The following is a 21,443-nucleotide window of genomic DNA, read 5'->3' as shown; positions in this document are numbered from 1 at the left end:
TTCCTGTTTCTAACCTCAGCCCATACTAGTTGACGAACGGCTGCCACCTCCGTGTGAACCCTAGCATTGACCCTCTAAATGCAAAATTTATTTTCTCAAGACTAAGAAACCCAGCCATGTCACTAACCCAGGTCTCTACGCTCGGGGACTTTCAGTCCCTCCACATTAATAAGATTTGTCTCCAGGCTACCAGGGAGGCAAAGGCCAAAGCGTCAGCCTCTTTCACCCCCTGAACTCGCCGCTCCTCCGACACTCCAAAGATTGCCACCTCCGGACTCGGCACCACCCATGTTTTGAGTACCGAGGACATTGCCTTAGCGATGCCCTGCCAAAACCCTCTGAGCTCCGGACATGCCCGAACCATGTGGACATGATTCGCTGGACTTCCCGCGCACCTGTCCTCTACCCCAAAAAACGTGCTCATCCGGGCCACCGTCATGTGTGCCCGGTGGACTACCTTGAATTGTATCAGGCTAAGCCTGGCACATGGTGAGGATGTGTTAATCCTACTTCGGACATCCGCCCACAGATCCGCCTCTAACTCTCCCCCAGCTCGTCTTCCCACTTGCCCTTTAGCTCCTCCACCGGAGTTTCCTCCAATTCCATAAGTTCTTGGTAGATGTCTGATACCTTCCCCTCTCCCCCCCATGTCCTGGAGACTACTCTGTCCTGTATCCCCCGTGGCGGCAGCAGCGGGAAAGCCGGAACCTGCCTTCTCCAAAAGGCTTGTACCTGCAGATACCTAAACCCATTCCCTGCTGGCAATTCAAATTTATCCTCCAAAGCTTTCAAGCTGGGGAAGCTCCCGTCTATAAATAGATTCCCTCATCCTCCTAATTCCTGCCCTCTGCCATCTCCGGAACCCACCATCCAGCCTACCTGATACAAACCGATGATTATTATAAATCGGGGTCCAAACCGATGCTCCCTCCACTCTCTTATATCTCCTCTACTGCCCCCAGATTCTCAGAGCCGCTACCACCACTGGACTTGTGGAGTATCGGGCCGGCGAGAACGGAAGAGGTGCTGTTATCAGTGCTCCCAAACTGGTGTCTTTGCATGACGCCGCCTCCATTCGCTCTCACATCGACCCCTCCCCCAGTACCCACTTCTTAATCGTGGCTATATTTGCCACCCAGTCAAAGTTCGGCAGCGCCAACCCACCCTCCCCCCCCGACTGCGCTCCAGCAACACTTTCTTCACTCGCGGGTTTTATCCACCCACACAAAGCCCGAAATAACCTTATTCACCAGTTTAAAAAAGACCCTTGGGGTGAAGATGGGGAGGCACTGAAAGACAAACAGAAATCTGGGGAGGACCGTCATTTTCACGGTCTGTACCCCCCCCGCCAGTGATAGCGGGAGCATATCCTATCTCTTAACGTCCTCTTTCATTTGTTCTACAAGCCAGGATAGGTTTAACTTGTGAAATGTCTCCCATTCCCAAGCCACCTGGATTCCCAAATATCGAAAGCTCCTTCCTACCATTCTAAGCGGCAGCTCTCCCAGTCCCTTCTCCTGCCCTCTCGCCTGGATTATGAACATCTCGCTTTCCCCCTGTTTAATTTATACCCCCAAAAATTGCCAAATTCCCCCAACATCTGCATAACTTCCCCCATCCCCTTCTAACAGCTCTGAGATGTACAGGAGAAAGTCATCTGCGTAAAGCGAAACCCGGTGCTCCACGCCCCCCCCCCCACCCCCGAACCAGCCCTTTCCAGTTCCAAGAGGCTGTCAACGCCATTGCCAGTGGCTCTATGGCCAGAGCGAACAGTAACGGGGAGAGGGGGCACCCTTGCCTTGTCCCTTGGTGTAGTTTAAAATAACCCGTCCTCAACCGGTCCGTATACACACTAGCTACTGAAGCCTGATAGAGCAACCGCATCCAGTCAATGAAGCCCTCACTAAACCCAAACCTTCCCAGCACCTCCCACACGTAATCCCACTCCACCCGATCAAAAGCCTTCTCCACATCCATCGCGACCACCACCTCCATCTCCCTCCTTCTGAGGGCATCATAATAACATTTAGGAGCCTTCGAACATTGGCTGTGAGTTGCCTGACCGTTACAAACCTCGTCTGGTCTTCCCCCATCACCCCCGGGACTCAATCCTCTATCACATTCAAAAGAGAAATTGGCCTGTATGTCCCGCATTGCTCTGGATCCTTCTCCCGTTTCAGGATCAATGAAATCAAGGCCTGCGACATTGTTGGGGGGAGGGCTCCCTTCTCTCTTGCTTCATTAAATGCCCTCACCAGCAGTGGGCAGAATATCTCCAAAAATGTCTTATAAAATTCCACTGGGTAGCCGTCAGGCCCCAGGGCCTTGCCCGACTGCATGCCCTCCAACCCCTCTATTGCTTCTTCAATTTCAATTGGGGCTCCCAGCCCTTCCACCAGGTCCTCATCCACCCTCGGGAACCTCAACTGACCCAAGAACTGCCTCATCCCCTCCACCCCAGTCGGGGATTCCGACTCGTATGATTTACTGTAAAAGTCCTTAAACACCTAATTCACCTCCGCTGGGTCTAGGACCATGATCACACCTCTATTCTTTACTCTCCCTATCTCCCTGGCCGCCTCCCTTTTTCTGAGCTGGTGCGCTAACATTCTGCTTGCCTTTTCCCCATACTCATAAATTGCCCCCCTTGCCTTGCTCAGCTGTTCCACCACCTTCCCTGCAGTCAACAGCCCAAATTCCACCTGTAACCTCCGCCGCTCCTTCAGTAACTCCACGTCGGGGGTTTGCAAGAACCTCCTGTCCACCTGAAGTATCTCCTCCACCAATCAATCCCTCTCAGCTCATTCCACCTTTTCTCTGTGGGCCCGTGAAGAGATTAATTCCCCTCTGACCACTGCCTTCAAAGCTCCCCAGACAGTCGCTGCGGAGACCACCCCAGTGTAGCCACCTGGGTTGGCCACTTCCCGACTTAAAATAGAGGTCCGCAAAAGCTGCAGGGAAGTTCAGCCAACACAGGCAAAAACTAGCAAGTGCAGAAATCCTGTGTATTAGAACTTGCAAAAGCCCAGACAGCACTGAAACCAGCAGCCATCTGCATATTAATGAGCGATCCTCGGGAACAATTGAAACACTTAAGGTGAATAAGGCCAAGCCAGACTCCTCGGCGCCAGCAGGAGCCAAGGCAAAGGAAGGCCAACGGGCACTCGGGGACCGCCCAGCGATCAGGGAACAACTCCAGTATTGAAGAAATCGATCCAAGTGATCGGAACACAGTCCAATCACTTGGAACCAGGTACGGGGTCCGCCCCGAACGGCGGGAAGCCCCTGGGGACTTTAAAGTAGAGCCCCCAATTTCAAATCGTCCTTCTTGTCAGGGTCACTCAGCAGCAAATCAACCCTTGAGAGTGAACTGTCTAAGCTGCCGCACCAACAAAGTAAGTCTTCGGTCAACGCTCGCTATGAGATAGGTGCTCCTAGCTACCAGTCCATACCAGCTTTTGAATCCTGCAGTTTCAGAACCCGAACGAAAGGCCATTTGTTCCCCTGACCTGGCGGGCCAGTCCAAAGCTAAGTATAGGCCTGTTAGTGATAGAGATAGTTCATTAAGTAGAATTTATGCATGAGTAGCGATTGACTGTGTATAATAAATGTGTTTTGATTTGCATCTTACTAACTGGTGTGTTGAGTTATTGATCAGTACTTGAACTTGAACCTCGTGGCGGTATCATAAAGATACCTGGCGACTCTAGAGCAAAGGTTATAGAAACAGAGCAAATTCAGTAAAGACCCAACGGGCAACGAATTAAGAGCCAACCAAAGTTAGCAACACCATAGCATTTGTTTCCAGGTAGTTCTGGATAGACTTGTTCACCCGCCCACAGACCGCTTCGTCCGCTAACAACCCCACATCCAGCCTCCATAGCGGGCGTTGTCCTCTCTCCAAACTAATCCGTAGAACCACCCGATTGCCGAGTACTCCGTATCCGCCACCCCCAGTAGTAGAGCCCTGCTCAGAACAAAAATGTTGATGCGAGAGTATACCTTGTGGACATGGGAGAAAAAAGAAAACGCCTTTGCTCTTGGCTGTCCAAACCTCCATGGGTCCACTCCCCCCATCTATTCCATAAACTGGTACCCTCCCTGTCCTAGAATTTGAACGGTCCAATTCCGGATAAATGACTGTATTAAAATCTCCCCCATGATCAAGTGATGTGATTCTACGTCTGGGATCTTATCTTACACCCACCTCATAAATTCCACATCGTCCCAGTTCGGAACATATACGTTCACGAGTACCACCCGCACCCCCTCCAGCTTCCCACTCACCATTATGTACCTGCTCCCCCGTGTCTGACCCGATTCTCCCTGCCTCAAATGCCACCCGTTTATTGATCAAGATCGCGACCCCCCTGGTCTTTGAGTCCAGCCCTGAGTGGAATACTTGGCCAACCACCACCCCCACCTTCCTCAATCTCGTCTGGTCTGTAACCTTTAGGTGTGTCTCTTGTAACATTGCCACGGCCGCTGCGCGAACACACGAGCCCTCTTGACCGGCCCATTCAGCCCTCTAATGTTCCAGGTAATCAGCCTTGTTGGTGGACTCGACCCCCTCCCCATGCCGACAAGCCATCACCCTTTTTAGGCCAGCCTCCAGCTCGCGTCCCCGGCTCCACCGTCTTCGACCTCCCATTTGTCCACTAGTAACAAACAGTTCCTCCCCTGTCAGCAAAGCAGCCCCCCCCCCCACTACCCCAGGTAACAGCACCAGAAACCCAACTCCTCACATCAAACTCAAGCTCATCACGCGCCCCCCCCTGCTCTGCTTCCGTGAGCCAGTTGAACTAGCTGACCTGATACCTCCCGCCCATGGCACCAAACTGACTGTCTCCCCATTGTTCTCTCTCCTCTCCCCGCTTGGACATACATATTGAAAGTATCACATTCCCCAGTAAACAAACAGCAGAAAAAACTGTGGAAAAACAACCACAGCAACCCCCCCATCCAGCTCCCAGTAAAACAAAGTTAACTTTAGACCCCGAAACAGCCCCGTATTGCACATAACACTACTTATTCAAACCAGCACAAAAGTGATTATCAACAAATCGCCATTACAATACTCTCCCCAAAGCTCCAGTGTCTTTAGTTCACATCCAGTCTTTTTTCCTTGATGAAAGCCAGTGCATCGTGTTTCAAAGTAGATTTCCCGGTCCTCATATGTGACCCACAGACGTGCTGGATACAGCATCCCGAACTTCACCCCCTTCTTAAAGAGGGCCAATTTTGCCGAATTAAACCCGGCTCGCCTCTTGGCCAACTCCGTGCCCAGGTCTTGATAAATGCGCAGCTCACAATTCTCCCACCTGCTGCTCCGCTCTTTGCCCACCGCAGAATGTGTTCCGTGTCCAGGATCCAGTGCATACACACCACCATCGCCCTCGATGGCTCGTTCACTCAGGGCTTCTTCGCGAGGGCTCTATCCACTTCCAGGGGCTGAGGGAACGCCTCAGCCCCCATCAACTTCTCTGACATGTTCGTCACTTAGGCCTTTGCATCCAATCCCTCACTGCCTTCCGGGAGGCCGACGATTCTCAGGTTCTGCCTCCTGGATCTGTTCTCCAAGTCTTCCAGCTCCTTCTGCATTCTTTTCTGGCGGTCATTCATCATCTCCACCTTGGTCTCCAACCAAGAGGTTGTGTATTCCTCGTGCTCGGACACCTTTTTCTTCACCACCTGGATCGCACATCCGTGAATTTCTTGATTCTGCATCACCTGATCAATCGAAGTCTTCTTCAAAAAACTTCACCAGCTGCTCCGTCGACCACTGTGCCATCTCTCCGCCCTGCTTCTCCGCCATGTCTCCCCGCGATGCCAGCTCTGCTCACTTCTTTCTTGTAGAATTTTGTCTTCTCACACGGCCACTTCTGGTCCAATTCTCCATGCACTGGAGGGGGATTTCTCCTCCCCGTCTCTCTCTCCATCGATTCTTCCAATAAAATTCGGGGGAAAACGGGAGAAAAAGGTCCAAACGTCCGTCGCAGGCGGAAGCAATCAAATGTGCGACCTACTCCTCCATGGCCGCCACCGGAAGTCCAATCTATGTTGTTTTAATGGTCACCGTTACTTCACAGCAAGTGTTGCTAAATGCAAAATTAGCACCATTACCGGCATTCTCACTACATAGCTCGGGGTATTGTGACTTGTATGACACAATACTGTGTTAGATGATGCATTTGTCCACTGAGCTATTTATTTTTCAGGAGTGAGTTTAAATGTTTAATCTCTATGAGTGTTGATTAGTGTCAATGAAAAATTTAAATGAGTGAAATATATAAAAAGTAGTAAATAGGCATTTGCACAAGAGTACATTTGTCTTTCTTTTTCATGCCATTTTTCTATCTTCTTGGAGGCATTGACTCCTTGTTGATTTGTCCAGCTGGCTGTTATAGATTTATGAATATCAACTGAGCAGATTATTTGGCCACAGATGCATGACAGCCCAGCCTTAATGTGTTATGACCAGCCCAGATGCACCTACGCCAATTGTAGTGCTTCTACTATCACCCTAGCTCAAGTCAGAGATCCAAACTGGAACATTGCAGATTTGAGTATTTAGGTTTGTAATGAAGCAGATAATCTTTTAGTGAAGTAGTGAACCTTTAAATTTGTGAGAGAAGTTGCAGAAAATCCATGAATGCGGTCATGGATTAAAATGCTAGCTTTTCCTTTTTCCTTTGTATTTTTCCCCAAACGCTTTGCTGCTCGTGAGCATTTGTTGTCTGCAAGGTTGGGCAAATGAACTTTTCTCGGGTTCAACAGTTTTTGCCTTTGAATAATTTGCTGGAGATTGTTGAAGCGCTGACTTTTTCAATATGTTATTTTGTTTTTAATAAAATTAATCTATTTAAAATGTTGATATTTTCTCTTCAATTAAAGTGATACTTAAGACATTTGATATTTAATCAAATATATTGTAACACTTGGAACAATAAATGCCTGAAGCTGGGAAGCATTTATGGCGTTTGTCTCAGAGTGGCTGGTTTGGGTGGGGCATTGGCAGTACAAGTTGTTTTCTCTGGCTCTGTAAAAAATGTAATTGATTCTTCCCAGTGAAGGGGAGGATACAATAAATGGAAGAATGAAAGAGAGGAAATTAAACAGTTATTTCAAACATAAAATACTCAGGGATAAACTGCTGGGACTGAAGTCAGGCAAGTGTCCAGCCAAAGATTTTAAAAGAAAGAAAGGTTCATTACAACTTTCTAAAAATCACTGGATTTTGAAAGATGACAGAAGGGTGATGAGCATTATATAATTGTTCCATAAAAAACAAAGCCCATGTAAGTGTACCTCAGTTTACCATTAATGGTGGAACAATTGCTGGAATCTGTTATCCAGGGCAGAGTAAGTGAACATTTGAGTAAACTGAACAGAGAAAGTCAGTTTAGCTTTTTGAATACATTTTTGACATGAGGCAGCTGAAGTGGCAGTTAGAAAAGCATCGGTTGCTGTCAAATTAATTGATTTTCGAAAGACGTTTGATAAAAGTGCCTGCAGCCTAAAATTGAGAAACACAAAATAGGAGGTAATCTTGAGGCATGGATAAGAAATTGAAAGGGAGTAGTGGGATGAATGGAGATTACAGGGTGATTCACATTGTTGAGCAATGTCCAGGTAAACCCCCAGTGATCACTGCTGGGATCATGGCCTTTTACCTCTCTCCCTCACAACTGGTAGACAAGAAGATGCATGCCTGCTCTATTTCCTATGCTACTGCCAGTTTATCTGTAGCTGGTTGCTCGGAAGGATTGACAGTGTGATACTGCAGAAAATGTTTATTACGGGCACTATCCCTTCCCATGTAGGTTGACACCTGCCCATTTGATGAAGTAGTTATGCTGGCCCCAACCTTGAATCTTTTCTTGCTTCATGACATTCCATCAATGTTTCCATTATTAATGTTTAGTAACGTGCAGTTACTCCAGCTTTTCTATCATCATTCTCTTATTTCTTTCTCAATGTGTTACAGATACTTTCTCACAGATATCGGATTCCAATGGAATTATGATGTATATGAAGTTTGACCAGTTCCTCAGAGAGGTGTTGAAGTTGCCCACAGCTGTCTTTGAGGGACCATCCTTTGGCTACACTGAACATGCAGTACGAACTTGTTTCCCACAACAGGTGAGAGGTTCAGAGTAATTCCGCACTCAATTTTGTAAGATTGACATCAGCATTTGCCCACTTCCAATGTGACTATTTTGTGTCTTTATAGAGGAAAATGTTCATCATAAATTTAGCTCTCTGAGGTATTGGAATTATCAGGATTGGAAATGATCGCATTCTCCAGATCATTTGAAAGCTACAATATATACAATTGTAGAACAAAAGCACACTGCTGATACAGTAGAAACCACACTGTTTGGGACTTCGATTCAAATCTTTACTGAATGCGAAAACCCACGAAAAATTAAATGGTGCATCTCAATCCTGGTTGCCACTTCACAATAGAATCATCTACAATTTGATTCAAAAGATCATAATGGTGGGGGAAAAAAGAGGAAGATCGTAGACTAGAGTATAGCATATTGGTTACAGTTGAGGTTGACCTACTCTGCATCTAACCTGGAGTGTAGCTGATCTGAAAATGCTTATTACAGACACGAGATATGTCAAGTAATATATCGAGAACAATGGATTATGTGTTGCGCTCCCAATTCAGATGTATGGAACATCTGTGTACGTTTTCCTAACCGCTGGGGTTTTTGACCAAAGTGCCAGTACCAGATTGGCAGAGCCAGGCCAAAATATCTCTGACCCTCGCGATACCCAAAATGGCGTTGAAGAGATGTCACCCCCTGCAATATACCATGTAGTTTAAGGCAGTGGGTTACTGTCAAAAAGGTTAAAATATTTCCATATCAGTCCTCATGCAGCATATTTTGTTTTGTTCATTAAGGTTAATAAAAACTCTAGTGCAAAGACAAAGCAGAATTCTACAGTTATATTCATGAAAATGTTTTCTAACGGTTGAATATGAACAGAAAGGACATTTCCCACCGGTTGGCACGGATATTTAATTTTTATGCTTGGTCACTTCAAAGTAAAACTTGTTCCAAGCTTATTGATGCCCCCACCGCTCCCGATATTTGATCAGGGACTTGCATTACATTTGAAAAGCCCACAACACACTAACCAGGAGAAAACGTGCAACAACTCAATGGCTGAAATGAGAGTTCACTTTGGAAATCCTCCAAACTCAATTTATCAATGTTTACATTCACAATATTAACAGATCCTGTAGCCAGATAAAACAAATCTGTGGAAATGACCAACAGGATTCAGTTTGTTATATTGCCATGTGAGCTTATGGTATTAGTCAGGTGGTAATTAATATGAAAAGAAACAAACTGGATACTTTCGGATAATCTATGAACCTAAATGCTTTACAGGCACTTCAAGTGAGCGCAGCAATGTAATCTACACATGCTCACATATAAGAAGATTAATTCTTTCAGTGCTGTGGTAAATTAGAAGCCTTTTTTTTGACGTTGATAATTTTAAAAGAACGTTTTTGTGCAGGGCCCGAAGTGTACAGCGCAGGGCCAGGCGTATGATATTCCTGATGCACCGTTAAAAAGATTGTAATGACATTTGGATGGGTAATTTGGGAGGCTGGCGCATCTGAAAGTCTGCAGCTCACCTGATGTCAAGGCTGCAAGGGTAGGTGGGGTCTTCACAATGAGCGCTTACTAAATCCAGGGCACATTATCAAGATGGAGCAGATTGTCACGGTAGTTGTTCATAATTATTGCCTCAATTTTGACTTGCTATAGCTAGTTTTCAGAACCATTTTGTTCAAATCCTTCTGAGGTAAAGGAGGCTTCTGTTTTTAAAGAGCCACAAACAGACGGGCCATAAATCGATCAGTCTGCATTCAGCAATCCAATTGCCTTACTCTGGAGATTGTTTGTCAGGTGTAGGTTCTTCCTCTGATGAAGAGGACAGGAGGAGAAGGGACAGGAGGCTAGCTGGCCGGAGATGGCATCACAAGAGCAAGCAACACGCCCTGAAGAAGTTGAAGGCCAGTAAGGCTTGCAAAGGAGAAAGGGCCAGCGGAGGCACCGTTATCCTACTGCAGAAGACACCAAGTAAGACCCAACCAACTGGATATGGCAGAGGTGCAATGCAAGAGGATCTAGCTCTAAAGGGAGACAGTAATACCTCAAAGTGATAGGCCCTAATATTGCATATCGCATCCAACTGTGTTGAGGGACACTATGGGCGCAATTCTCCGCTCCCACGCCGGTTGGGAGAATCGCCTGGCGCGCCATTTTTCCACGCGACGCCGGTCCGACGCCCTCCCGCGATTCACCCAAGCGGCGAGAACGGCCCCATCGTGTTCTGCGTGGCACAGGCCGGAGAATCGCCCGAGACACCCAAAATGGCGATTCCCCGCTATTCTCCAGCCCGGATGGGCCGAGCGGCCTGCCCAATACGACGGGTTCCCACCGGCGCCGTCCACACCTGGTCGCTGCCGGCGGGAACAGCACGGGAACGCTGGGGGGACAGCCGGGGGGGGGGGGGTTCTGCTCCGGGGGGGGGGGGCCTCAAATGGGGTCTGGCCCCGCCTTTCCTTCGCGCCCCGCAAGATCCATCTGACATCTTCTTGCGGGGCGGCCTTGGGGAGGACGGCAACCACGCATGCGCGGGTGACGGCAGTTACGCGGCGCCGGCTGCGTCATTTACACGCCGCCGCTTTTACACGGCGCCAATGCCCGGCGCGCGCTGACGCCGCTGCTTTCGCGACACGCCCCCCCCCCCCCCCGCCCCCCCCCCCCCCCCCCCCGTGTTCCTCGCGGCCCGGCTCCTAGCCCATTTTCGGGCCCTGAATCGATCGCGATCGGGGCTGTTTCGCGCCGTCATGAAACTTGACGGCGTTCACGACGGCATGGGCACTTAGTCGCAGGAGCGGAGAATCGTGCCCCCTGTGCCTATGCCACTAAAGGTGACTGGTGCTCTAAATGTCTACACAGCATCTTCATTCCAGAGTCCTGGAGGGGTCGCTGCAGTGCGTCACATTCCGCAACACACCACTGCATTAAGCTTTTCATGGATGCACTCTTCAGGAGGATGAATATCCTTATAAATTTCAAAACAGAGGAGGAAAATCAGGCAGAGCATGCCAGAGGATTTAGAGGGGCTATTACTGGCTTCCTAAAGATTCAGGAAACCATTGGTTGCACTCATGTGGTAAACAAAGAACCTGCAGCGTTTGTGAATCTTAAAAAGTTTAACTCACTCAACATCCAGCTCATGTGCGATCATCAGCAGCAGATCCTCCAGGTTTGTGCAAGGTATCCTGGAGGTTGCCATGACTTGTATAGTCTCTGGTACTCCCAGCATCCAAGCTTTTCAACTCATCTGTGTGAATGGACGGCTGACTGGTGGGGGATAAAGTATACCCTCTGAAAAGATGGCTACTGATATCTGTCAGAGATCCTCAAACCCATTCTGGAGAGAAGTACAACATGCCTCTGCTGGGCCCATAATCGAGAGGACAATTAGGCTGCTCAAGATGAGGTTAGCAGGACCAGTCTGGGAGCTCGCTTTAATGTGTATTGGATAGTGTGTTGTGTGCTGTGCCCTGCACAACCTGGCTCTTTCTCAGGGGCATCAGACAAAGGAGGAGATAGACTGGGGCGGAGGGCCAATGATTCTTGATTACGAATCAATCACCGACTCCGAGGAGGAATCTGAACAGCTACAGGGCTATGTTATGGAGGCAGTAGGTCAGCAGCTTTTGGGCGCCAAGGAGACCAGAGAAGCTCTTATTCAAAAAGACTCCCAATAGGCAGCCAAAGTTCACATGCCATGTTATTAAAAATCTCTAGTTACATCATTGCCAAAACACAGAAACCCCTCCTGACACCCTCTGGGACTAAGCCTCCTCCAAAGAATAACAACGTTAATATTCAACTGAGACTGAATTGCAGTGCTCCAATCTTCATATCACTCCGAGAACAAGAACAACATGTACTGTGAAATATCAATTTAACAAGGTGACATGGAAGAACAAAACAAAAGTTGCACAAATAAATAAGTCACCCATGATTGCTCTTTATTTAGTATGGTTTCTTAAACCGTTACCAAGTGTTTCATCTGAGCACTCCTCCATCGCTGGAAGCTGCAGAGGAGGCAGGCTGCTGCGGCGTAGGGGTGGAGATGCTGCACCGTGGCGGGACACTCCAGTTGTTGCCGGGGGGGGGGGGGGGCGCGAAGGGTTGGAGATGTTGCATTGTGGCAGGACACTCTCCAGTTGTTATAGACATTGTCACTGACGGAGGAGCTGTTGTCGCCATCAGGAGCACCCTGAAATGAGCCCCAGATGCAGATTGCAGGTAGCTGCTGCTCATCCACCAACATGATGCTTGCTTGGAGCTGCCTGCTCACGACTGATTGAAGAGCAGCTAGCAGAGACACCAGTTGACTCATCCATCTCTCACACTGGAAATCCCTGCTGAGGGATCATTGCCAGTGTGTAGACTCGCAGATCTTACCACAACCTCAGAAATACTTCATAGAGCTGCTGGAGCTGGCCCTCGATGACAGCAGCCAATCTCTTGATGAAGAATGCCTTGGGTTTAGAGCTGAGGGCGACTGCAGTGCTCATGCCTCTTGTGGAATCAACCATTATACGTAACCGGAATGGTATATCCTCTTGAAAGATCCACCAGATCTCCACATTCCTCCCGCTGACATTCAGCATTTGCCGTCTGATGGATGACTCCAGAGGTTCATCATCTGCCTGGGGCTCAGCATCTTTCTGGTCTCCAGCACTCTTCTGACAGTCCAGAGGTCGGGGAACTTTCTGACTCCGCCACCTGCTCATGCGATTCTGAAATGCTTCACCCAATCTGTGCTATCATCTGTATGGATGTACTCAACCCCATTAAGGTGACCGTATCTGAGGTGGTGTGAGATGTTGAGTGAGGATGTGACGTAGCAGCTTCTGAGGGAACTGTCTCCTCCTCCGATGTTGATGATGGACCACCTGGATCCCTGTTTGGTCTGGGCGATGATTCACCTGATATATGAAATACAGCAGTAAGTATACATGAGTATTAAAGAGGCAAACTAAGTAGCTGTTGCAGCATTCTACACATGGGGAGGGCCCAGTTCACAAATATAACAGTGCAGGATAACAAAAGACCAATCATCATAACCTTTTATTCCTTGCATCTGAGTCTCCTCATATTGCGTGGCTCCCCACCAGTCCCTTTCACCCCACTTTGTTCCATGGGGAGGCAGTGGTGTTAGTGGTATTGTCTCTGGACTAGTAATCCAGAGACCCAGGTTCGAATCCACCATGGCAGATGATGACATTTGAATTCAATAGAAACCTGGAATTAAAAGTCGAATGATGACCACAAAACCATTGATGGTTGTCATAAAAACCCATCTGGTTCACTAATGTCCTTTAGGAAAGGGAATCTGCCATCCTTACTTGATGTGGCAGTGACGATGCCCGGGTGGCACCAGCAGTGCCAGGGTGACACCCTGCCCGGAGACCGACATGAGGGCATCCGAACACCTGGGAGACCCCACCAGGTATGATTCTGTTGGTCCCCATTTGTGGGGACCAGTACTGAACGATGCCTGGCTGGGGCCTCCTTGGCAAGGTTGGTAGATGCCGGGTGGCCTTTCGATTCGGCGAAGGAAGAGGTGAGTCAGCTTGTAAGCCAACTTCACTCTGCGAGACTGAATCCCGCCCACTGTAGCCAGATCTCACGAGGCGTAATGGCCTGGGAGTTCTCTCCTGGCATCTATCGGCTGCGTGGGGCGGGACACGGCTGGTAGATCGCGCCCTTCGTGTGGGATTGATGGGTGAGAAACGCCCCAAGCCCCACAAAAAATTACTAAGTGTGGGTGAATCCTGGTCCAGATCGCACCCAACACCCAACGGGAATCACCCCGCCAAACCTGCTAACAATGACACTTGGTATTGTTTTGGGGAGAATGGTGCCCTCTATCACATCCAAAGTGAGGGGAGAAATGTAGTTTACAAAATTCATCAGAAATATTACCTGTTAATTGTTACTCATATTTAGTTATTCCATGAATGGGGAAAATAACAGAATAAACAATCTCATGAGAGCTGACTCGTGTCATATTTGTTGGAGAAAATGCTGTATCATCCGTAAATTTCTATACGTTCAATTTAGCTGATGAATTAGTTCAGTCTACTATTTGTCCAAAAAGTGTGTCGACAATTAAACAAATGAAGCACTTTGCATACGTGGTGAAAAGAAAAGACAGATTAACACTGTACGCGATGGTGGTATGTTTGACATACACAAGCAATATTTAATCTTAATTCAGAATGCAAAAGTACTTTTTTTTTCATGAACGTGCCCTGATGTATTGATTTGCCTTTTTTTAAACATGGGAAGTATTGAGTGAAACAAGAAAGCAAATATAAATGGCAACTTCTTTGTATTTCCACTCGAGGGCAGTGTTGTCTATATTTCTTTGTGCTGCACATATTCAGAAGTCCTGAGTTCGTCCTTTTACATCCTCTCTATGAACCTATTTTGATAATATCTCATCCTTTCTTTCTTGAAGAGGGAGAATTTCATAATGTTCCGATAATTTTCCTCGCTTGGCCCTACCGGTGGTAATCATATTCTCAGCCACCTGGGCTTCACGTTTTGGAATTTCCTTCCAAATCTCCTTTTACTTCTTCACCGTCCTCTCCTCCTTCGGAATTGCCCATCAGAAACATTTCTTTGACCAAGCTTTCGGCCATCCCACCTGACATTTCCGCCTTTGACTCCAGGTCCATTTTGAGAGTATGAAGTGCTTCCGAATGTTTTTCGGGTTTAAAGATGCCACATTATAGGCCAAGTAGCCTAACCTCGGTTGTTGGCAAGATTCTAGAATCCATTGTTAAGGATGAGATTTCTAAATTCTTGGAAGTGCAGGGTCGGATTAGGACAAGTCAGCATGGATTTAGTAAGGGGGAGGTCGTGTCTGACAAACCTGTTAGAGTTCTTTGAAGAGATAACAAATAGGTTAGACCAAGGAGAGCCAATTGAAGTTATCTATCTTGACTTCCAAAAGGCCTTTGATAAGGTGCCTCACGGGAGACTGCTGAGTAAAATAAGGGCCCATGGTATTCGAGGCAAGGTACCAACATGGATTGACGATTGGCTGTCAGGCAGAAGGCAGAGAGTTGGGATAAAAGGTTCTTTTTCGGAATGGCAACCGGTGACGAGTGGTGTCCCGCAGGGTTCAGTGTTGGGGCTACAGCTGTTCTCTTTATATATTAACGATCTAGATGACGGGACTTGGGGCATTCTGGCTAAGTTTGCCGATGATACAAAGATAGGTGGAGGGGCAGGTAGTATGGAGGAGGTGGGGAGGCTGCAGAAAGATTTAGACAATTTAGGAGAGTGGTCCAAGAAATGGCTGATGAAATTCAACATCGGCAAGTGGAAAAAAGAATAGAGGCATGGACTATTTTCTAAACGGTGACAAAATTCATAATGCTGAAGTGCAAAGGGACTTGGGAGTCCTAGTCCAGGATTCTCTAAAGGTAAACTTGCAGGTTGAGTCCGTAATTAAGAAAGCAAATGCAATGTTGTCATTCATCTCAAGAGGCTTGGAATATAAAAGCAGGGATGTACTTCTGAAGCTTTATAAAGCATTAGTTAGGCCCCATTTAGAATACTGTGAGCAATTTTGGGCCCCACACCTCAGGAAGGACATACTGGCACTGGAGCGGGTCCAGCGGATATTCACACGGATGATCCCAGGAATGGTAGGCCTAACATACGATGAATGTCTGAGGATCCTGGGATTATATTTATTGGAGTTTAGGAGGTTGAGGGGAGATCTAATAGAAACTTACAAGATAATGAATGGCTTAGATAGGGTGGACGTAGGGAAGTTGTTTCCATTAGCAGGGAGACTAGGACCCGGGGGCACAGCCTAGAATAAAAGGGAGTCACTTTAGAACAGAGATGAGGAGAAATTTCTTCAGCCAGAGAGTGGTGGGTCTGTGGAATTCATTGCCACAGAGGGCGGTGGAGGCCGGGACGTTGAGTGTCTAAGTTGATAAATTCGTGATTTCTCGAGGAATTAAGGGCTATGGAGAGAGCGCGGGTAAATGGAGTTGAAATCAGCCATGATTCAATGGTGGAGTGGACTCGATGGGCTGAATGGCCTTACTTCCGCTCCTATGTCTTATGAAGACAGGTTATTGCTGTCCTAATGAACGACAGCTGCGTTTTCAGATTGTATCTGTGTTTGATTGTGACAAGTTAAATCCTTGGGACTGAAAGATAAACAATTCCACAACAATTGAGCTGGACGGTATGTTCAAATGTTACACATTGTTAGAACGAGTCTGTACTCAAAACATTTGAAGAATTTATTATCATTATTATCATTTTGGAAATTTACAATTAGTTGGGCAACGTTTCGGATTAAAAAATAGTACTCTTTCTAATTATTTTTCCTTCATGAACAGCTCTGCAGTGCAATGTACTTTTGACTAGATGCTGTTTTACATCCGCCAATTAGTCTGTAAATATACATCAAAAACTAAATGATGGATTTTTGAAAAATATATATTTTATTCACATTTTCAATTTTATACATCACAATGAAGCAATAACAAACAACCCTGAACAGTTTCCCCCCCCCCCCCCGCCCCCCCCAAATCTCCTCCCTCTCCTTCCCCCTTCCCACCTCCTGAGCAACTAATGTTGACCAGCATACAGAATAAATACAGAATAATTGGCTGCCATCTCCGGTAAAGCCTTTCAACTGCTCCCCTCACAGTGTACTTGACTTTATCGAGGCATAAAAGCTCTATCAGATCCCCCAGCTATACTGAGGCATTGGATGGAGAAGCTGACCTCCATCCCATCAGCACTCGCCTCAGGGTGGCGAAGGCCAAAACATCGGCCCCCACCCAAAGAACAAAGAACAAAGAAATGTACAGCACAGGAACAGGCCCTTCGGCCCTCCAAGCCCGTGCCGACCATACTGCCCGACTAAACTACAATCTTCTACACTTCCTGGGTCCGTATCCTTCTATTCCCATCCTATTCATATATTTGTCAAGATGCCCCTTAAATGTCCCTATCGTCCCTGCCTCCACTACCTCCTCCGGTAGTGAGTTCCAGGCACCCACTACCCTCTGCGTAAAAAACTTGCCTCGTACATCTACTCTAAACTTTGCCCCTCTCACCTTAAACCTATGCCCCCTAGTAATTGACCCCTCTACCCTGGGGAAAAGCCTCTGACTATCCACTCTGTCTATGCCCCTCATAATTTTGTATACCTCTATCAGGTCGCCCCTCAACCTCCTTCGTTCCAGTGAGAACAAACCGAGTTTATTCAATCGCTCCTCATAGCTTATGCCCTCCATACCAGGCAACATTCTGGTAAATCTCTTCTGCACCCTCTCTAAAGCCTCCACATCCTTCTGGTAGTGTGGCGACCAGAATTGAACACTATACTCCAAGTGTGGCCTAACTAAGGTTCTATACAGCTGCAACATGACTTGCCAATTCTTATACTCAATGCCCCGGCCAATGAAGGCAAGCATGCCGTATGCCTTCTTGACTACCTTCTCCACCTGTGTAGCCCCTTTCAGTGATCTGTGGACCTGTACTCCTAGATCTCTTTGACTTTCAATACTCTTGAGGGTTCTACCATTCACCGTATATTCCCTACCTGCATTAGCCCTTCCAAAATGCATTACCTCACATTTGTCCAGGTTAAACTCCATCTGCCATATCTCCGCCCAAGTCTCCAGACAATCTAAATCCTGCTGTATCCTCAGACAGTCCTCATCGCTATCCGCAATTCCACCAACCTTTGTGTCGTCTGCAAACTTACTAATCAGACCAGTTACATTTTCCTCCAAATCATTTATATATACTACAAAGAGCAAAGGTCCCAGCACTGATCCCTGTGGAACACCACTGGTCACAGCCCTCCAATTAGAAAAGCATCCCTCCATTGCTACCCAGGTCTGCTACTCTGGCAGGTCTGACACCCCAAATATGGTCCCTAAGGGACAGGGCTTCAGTTCAATTTACAGAATCGCTGACATAGTGCTAAAGGAGACCCAGAACCTCTCGAGCTTAGGCCATGTTTCTCCGACAACTCCTCCAAGCTCACAAGTTGCCCCTCCAAAAACAAATCCCTCATCCCCGAAAGCTGACGTCCAACTTCGCCGGCTCAAACATATGTCCACATAAATCAGCGCCAGTTTCGATACTGCCTCCAATTTAAAGGGCTTCCGAAATTGTCTCCATGTTTTCAGTGTGGAGACTACCACTGGGTTTGTTGAATATTCCCATGGAGAAAAGGAAAGCGAGGCTAATGCCTTATTATGACCCCCGACACGAACCCAACTCTCTCCGCACCCATATAGCCCCCGGACCCCACACCACCTCAGCATCTTCTCCGCTTTCGCCGTCCAGTAATAATATATCCAGCTCGGCAACCCCAAGCCCCCTGACTACCGGTCTCTCTGAAGGACCGTCTTCCTAATCCTACCTACTTAATCTGCCCAAATAAAACACAAAATCAATCTCTCAACTCCCCTAAAGAAGGATTTCAGCAGAAAAACCGGCAAACGCTGGAACAAAAACAGAAACAGTGGTAGAACGTTCATCTTCACTGACTGTATTATATCCGCCAAAGACAAAGGGAGGCTTCACTCTGCTAACCACGCTCGTAAAATTCAATTTATGAAGCCAGGCCCAATCCCGAGCTACCTGCACCGCCAGATATCTAAAATGAAATCTGTCAAATGAAAAACTAAAGATGGACTTTAATGAAACATGCATGGTATGGCCCAAGGAAGAATTGATTAGTTTTTGGTATATATAAGTATATATAAATGATTTGGAGGAAAATGTAATTGGTCTGATTAGTAAGTTTGCAGACGACACAAAGGTTGGTGGAATTGCGGATAGCGATGAGGACTGTCAGAGGATACTGCAGGATTTAGATCATTTGGAGACTTGGGCGGAGAGATGATAGATAGAGTTTAATCCGGACAAATGTGAGGTAATGCATTTTGGAAGGCCTAATGCAGGTAGGGAATATACAGTGAATGGTAGAACCTTCAAGAGTACTGAAAGTCAGAGATCTAGGTGTACAGGTCCACAGGTCACTGAAAGGAGCAACACAGGTGGAGAAGATAGTCAAGAAGGCATACGGCATGCTTGCCTTCATTGGCCGGGGCATTGAGTATAAGAATTAGCAAGTCATGTTGCAGCTATATAGAACCTTAGTTAGGCCACACTTGGAGTATAGTGTTCAATTCTGGTCGCCACACTACCGGAAGGATGTGGAGGCTTTAGAGAGGGTGCAGAAGAGATTTACCAGGATGTAGCCTGGTATGGAGGGCATTAGCTATGAGGAGCGGTTGAATAAACTCTGTTTGTTCTCACTGGAACGATGGAGGTTGAGGGGCGACCTGATAGAAGTCTACAAAATTATGAGGGGCATAGACAGAGTGGATAGTCAGAGGCTTTTCCCCAGGGTAGAGGGGTTAGTTACTAGGGGGCATAGGTTTATGTGCGACAATAGTCTTGGATGGATAACACACGTGAAATGCATCCTACTGCTAAAATAACTCGATGGAAGCAGACTGCATATTTAAGGAGCAGTAATCTGGCCGTCAGATGTTGAATTGTGATGTTGCAGCATACAGGCGTACAACACAGAAGATCATTCTAACATGCACTGAAATAGGTTTGAGGTTTGCATTTTCTGTGCATCTGCATTCCACTACAGAAATCTATCTGACAGTCAAAGTGGAAAAGAATAGTCAAAGAAATTTACGATAATTGAGTTAACATAAATCAATAAGGTTTTGATTGCATATTAAAGCAGTAGCCTTTTTCCATATCCATCCATTGTTTTAGAATTGGAGCTAGAATATCGAGTAATTTGTAACAATAACCATCAATCAATTGTTGCCCATGGTTTGCTGACAGCAGATGAGGTTTATTGCTGGTAAATAAATCCTGACAAAAATCATTAAATTCTAGACTCCTCAAAACTGATTTGATTTTCTGCTTTTTTTTTAAACCATGCAAATTACATCAGAGTAATTGCGATTGAAATTAACAGGTTAGACTTGGCGGAAAGTCCAGGGTGATGTTGCTGTTCAGTGTCAACCTCACAATCGTAATAAAAAAGAAGGGTGGATTGGCACCCTTTCTGAATCTACCACTGATGCTTCCTGGAGGAGCTGATGAGCACATTATTTTGCTGTCCAGTTTTTATTATACTTTGCTACTGGAGTCAGTGATGGTTTAGAACAGGCTTGCCAACCTTTACGCCTGGGAGGGGGGGAGCGACACATTTGGGTTTTTTTTAAACATGTTTTTATTAAAGCTTTTTCCAACCAACGTTTTTACATAACAAAAATAAACAAAAATTATTAAACAAAACAAGGTGGGTGTTGTCTTTCTACAAAACAAAATTACACACTATATCAACAATTCCCTCCACCTGAGGCCCCCCCCCCCCCAAGGGATGCTGCTGCTGACACTTACTGCTCCCCTAGAAAGTCAAGGAAAGGTTGCCACCGCCGGGAGAACCCCATCAAGGACCCTCTCAGGGCAAACTTTATTCGCTCCAGGCCGAGGAACCCCGCAATGTCGCTAACCCAGGTTTCCACACTCGGGGGTTTCGAGTCTCTCCACATTAACAAGATCCGTCTCCGGGCTACCAGGGAGGCAAAGGCCAAAACCTCAGCCTCTTTCGCTTCTTGCACTTCCGGATCCTCTGACACCCCAAAGATCGCTATTGTTGGACTCGCCTTCACCCGCGTGTCCAAAATCCTGGACATAGCCCTCGCAAAGCCCTGCCAGAATTCTTTAAGTGCCGGGCATGCCTAAAACATATGGACAAGGTTCGCCGGACTCCCTGCACATCTCACGCACCTGTCCTCCACCCCAATGAACTTACTCATTCTTGCCGTCGTCATGTGAGCCCGATGCACCACCTTAAGCTGAATTAAGCTGAGGCTGGCACATGATGAGGAGGAATTTACCCTGCCCAAGGCATCAGCTCACAGGCCCTCATCCAGCTCCTCGCCCAGCTCCTCCTCCCACTTGCCCTTCATCTCCTCCACTGAGGCTTCCTCCGCCTCCTGCAGCTCCTGATATATGTCCGACACCTTCCCCTCCCCTACCCAGATGCCAGACACAGCCCTGTCCTGTATCCTACGCGGGGGCAGCAGTGGAAAAGTCCCCACCTGCTTTTTAAGAAAGTCCCGAACCTGGAGGTACCTGAACGCATTCCCCGAGGGCAGGCTGAACTTCTCCTCCAGCGCCTGCATGCTGGGGAATGTCCCATCTATAAACACGTCCCCGATTCTCCTAATGCCTGCCCTATACCAGCCTTGAAACCCCCCCATCTATCCTACCCGGAGCAAATCTGTG

At 47.2% G+C, this 21,443-nt stretch overlaps 1 protein-coding gene across 13 annotated transcripts in view; it reads left to right on the top strand.

Moving 5' to 3' along the window:
* LOC140410628 (dystrobrevin beta) overlaps nt 1-21,443 on the top strand; it is a 964,620-nt gene that overhangs the window by 392,715 nt on the left and 550,462 nt on the right. For all 13 annotated transcript variants that reach the window (XM_072498957.1, XM_072498958.1, XM_072498965.1 and 10 more), the window contains one exon: nt 7,988-8,142. In XM_072498957.1, the coding sequence (XP_072355058.1) occupies nt 7,988-8,142 (155 nt within the window). The remainder of the gene's footprint in view (nt 1-7,987; nt 8,143-21,443) is intronic.

Source organism: Scyliorhinus torazame, chromosome 4 (assembly GCF_047496885.1).
Source record: "Scyliorhinus torazame isolate Kashiwa2021f chromosome 4, sScyTor2.1, whole genome shotgun sequence".
Classification (NCBI taxonomy): Eukaryota; Metazoa; Chordata; class Chondrichthyes; order Carcharhiniformes; family Scyliorhinidae; genus Scyliorhinus; species Scyliorhinus torazame.
This window is presented reverse-complemented; position numbering and strand designations above follow the sequence as displayed.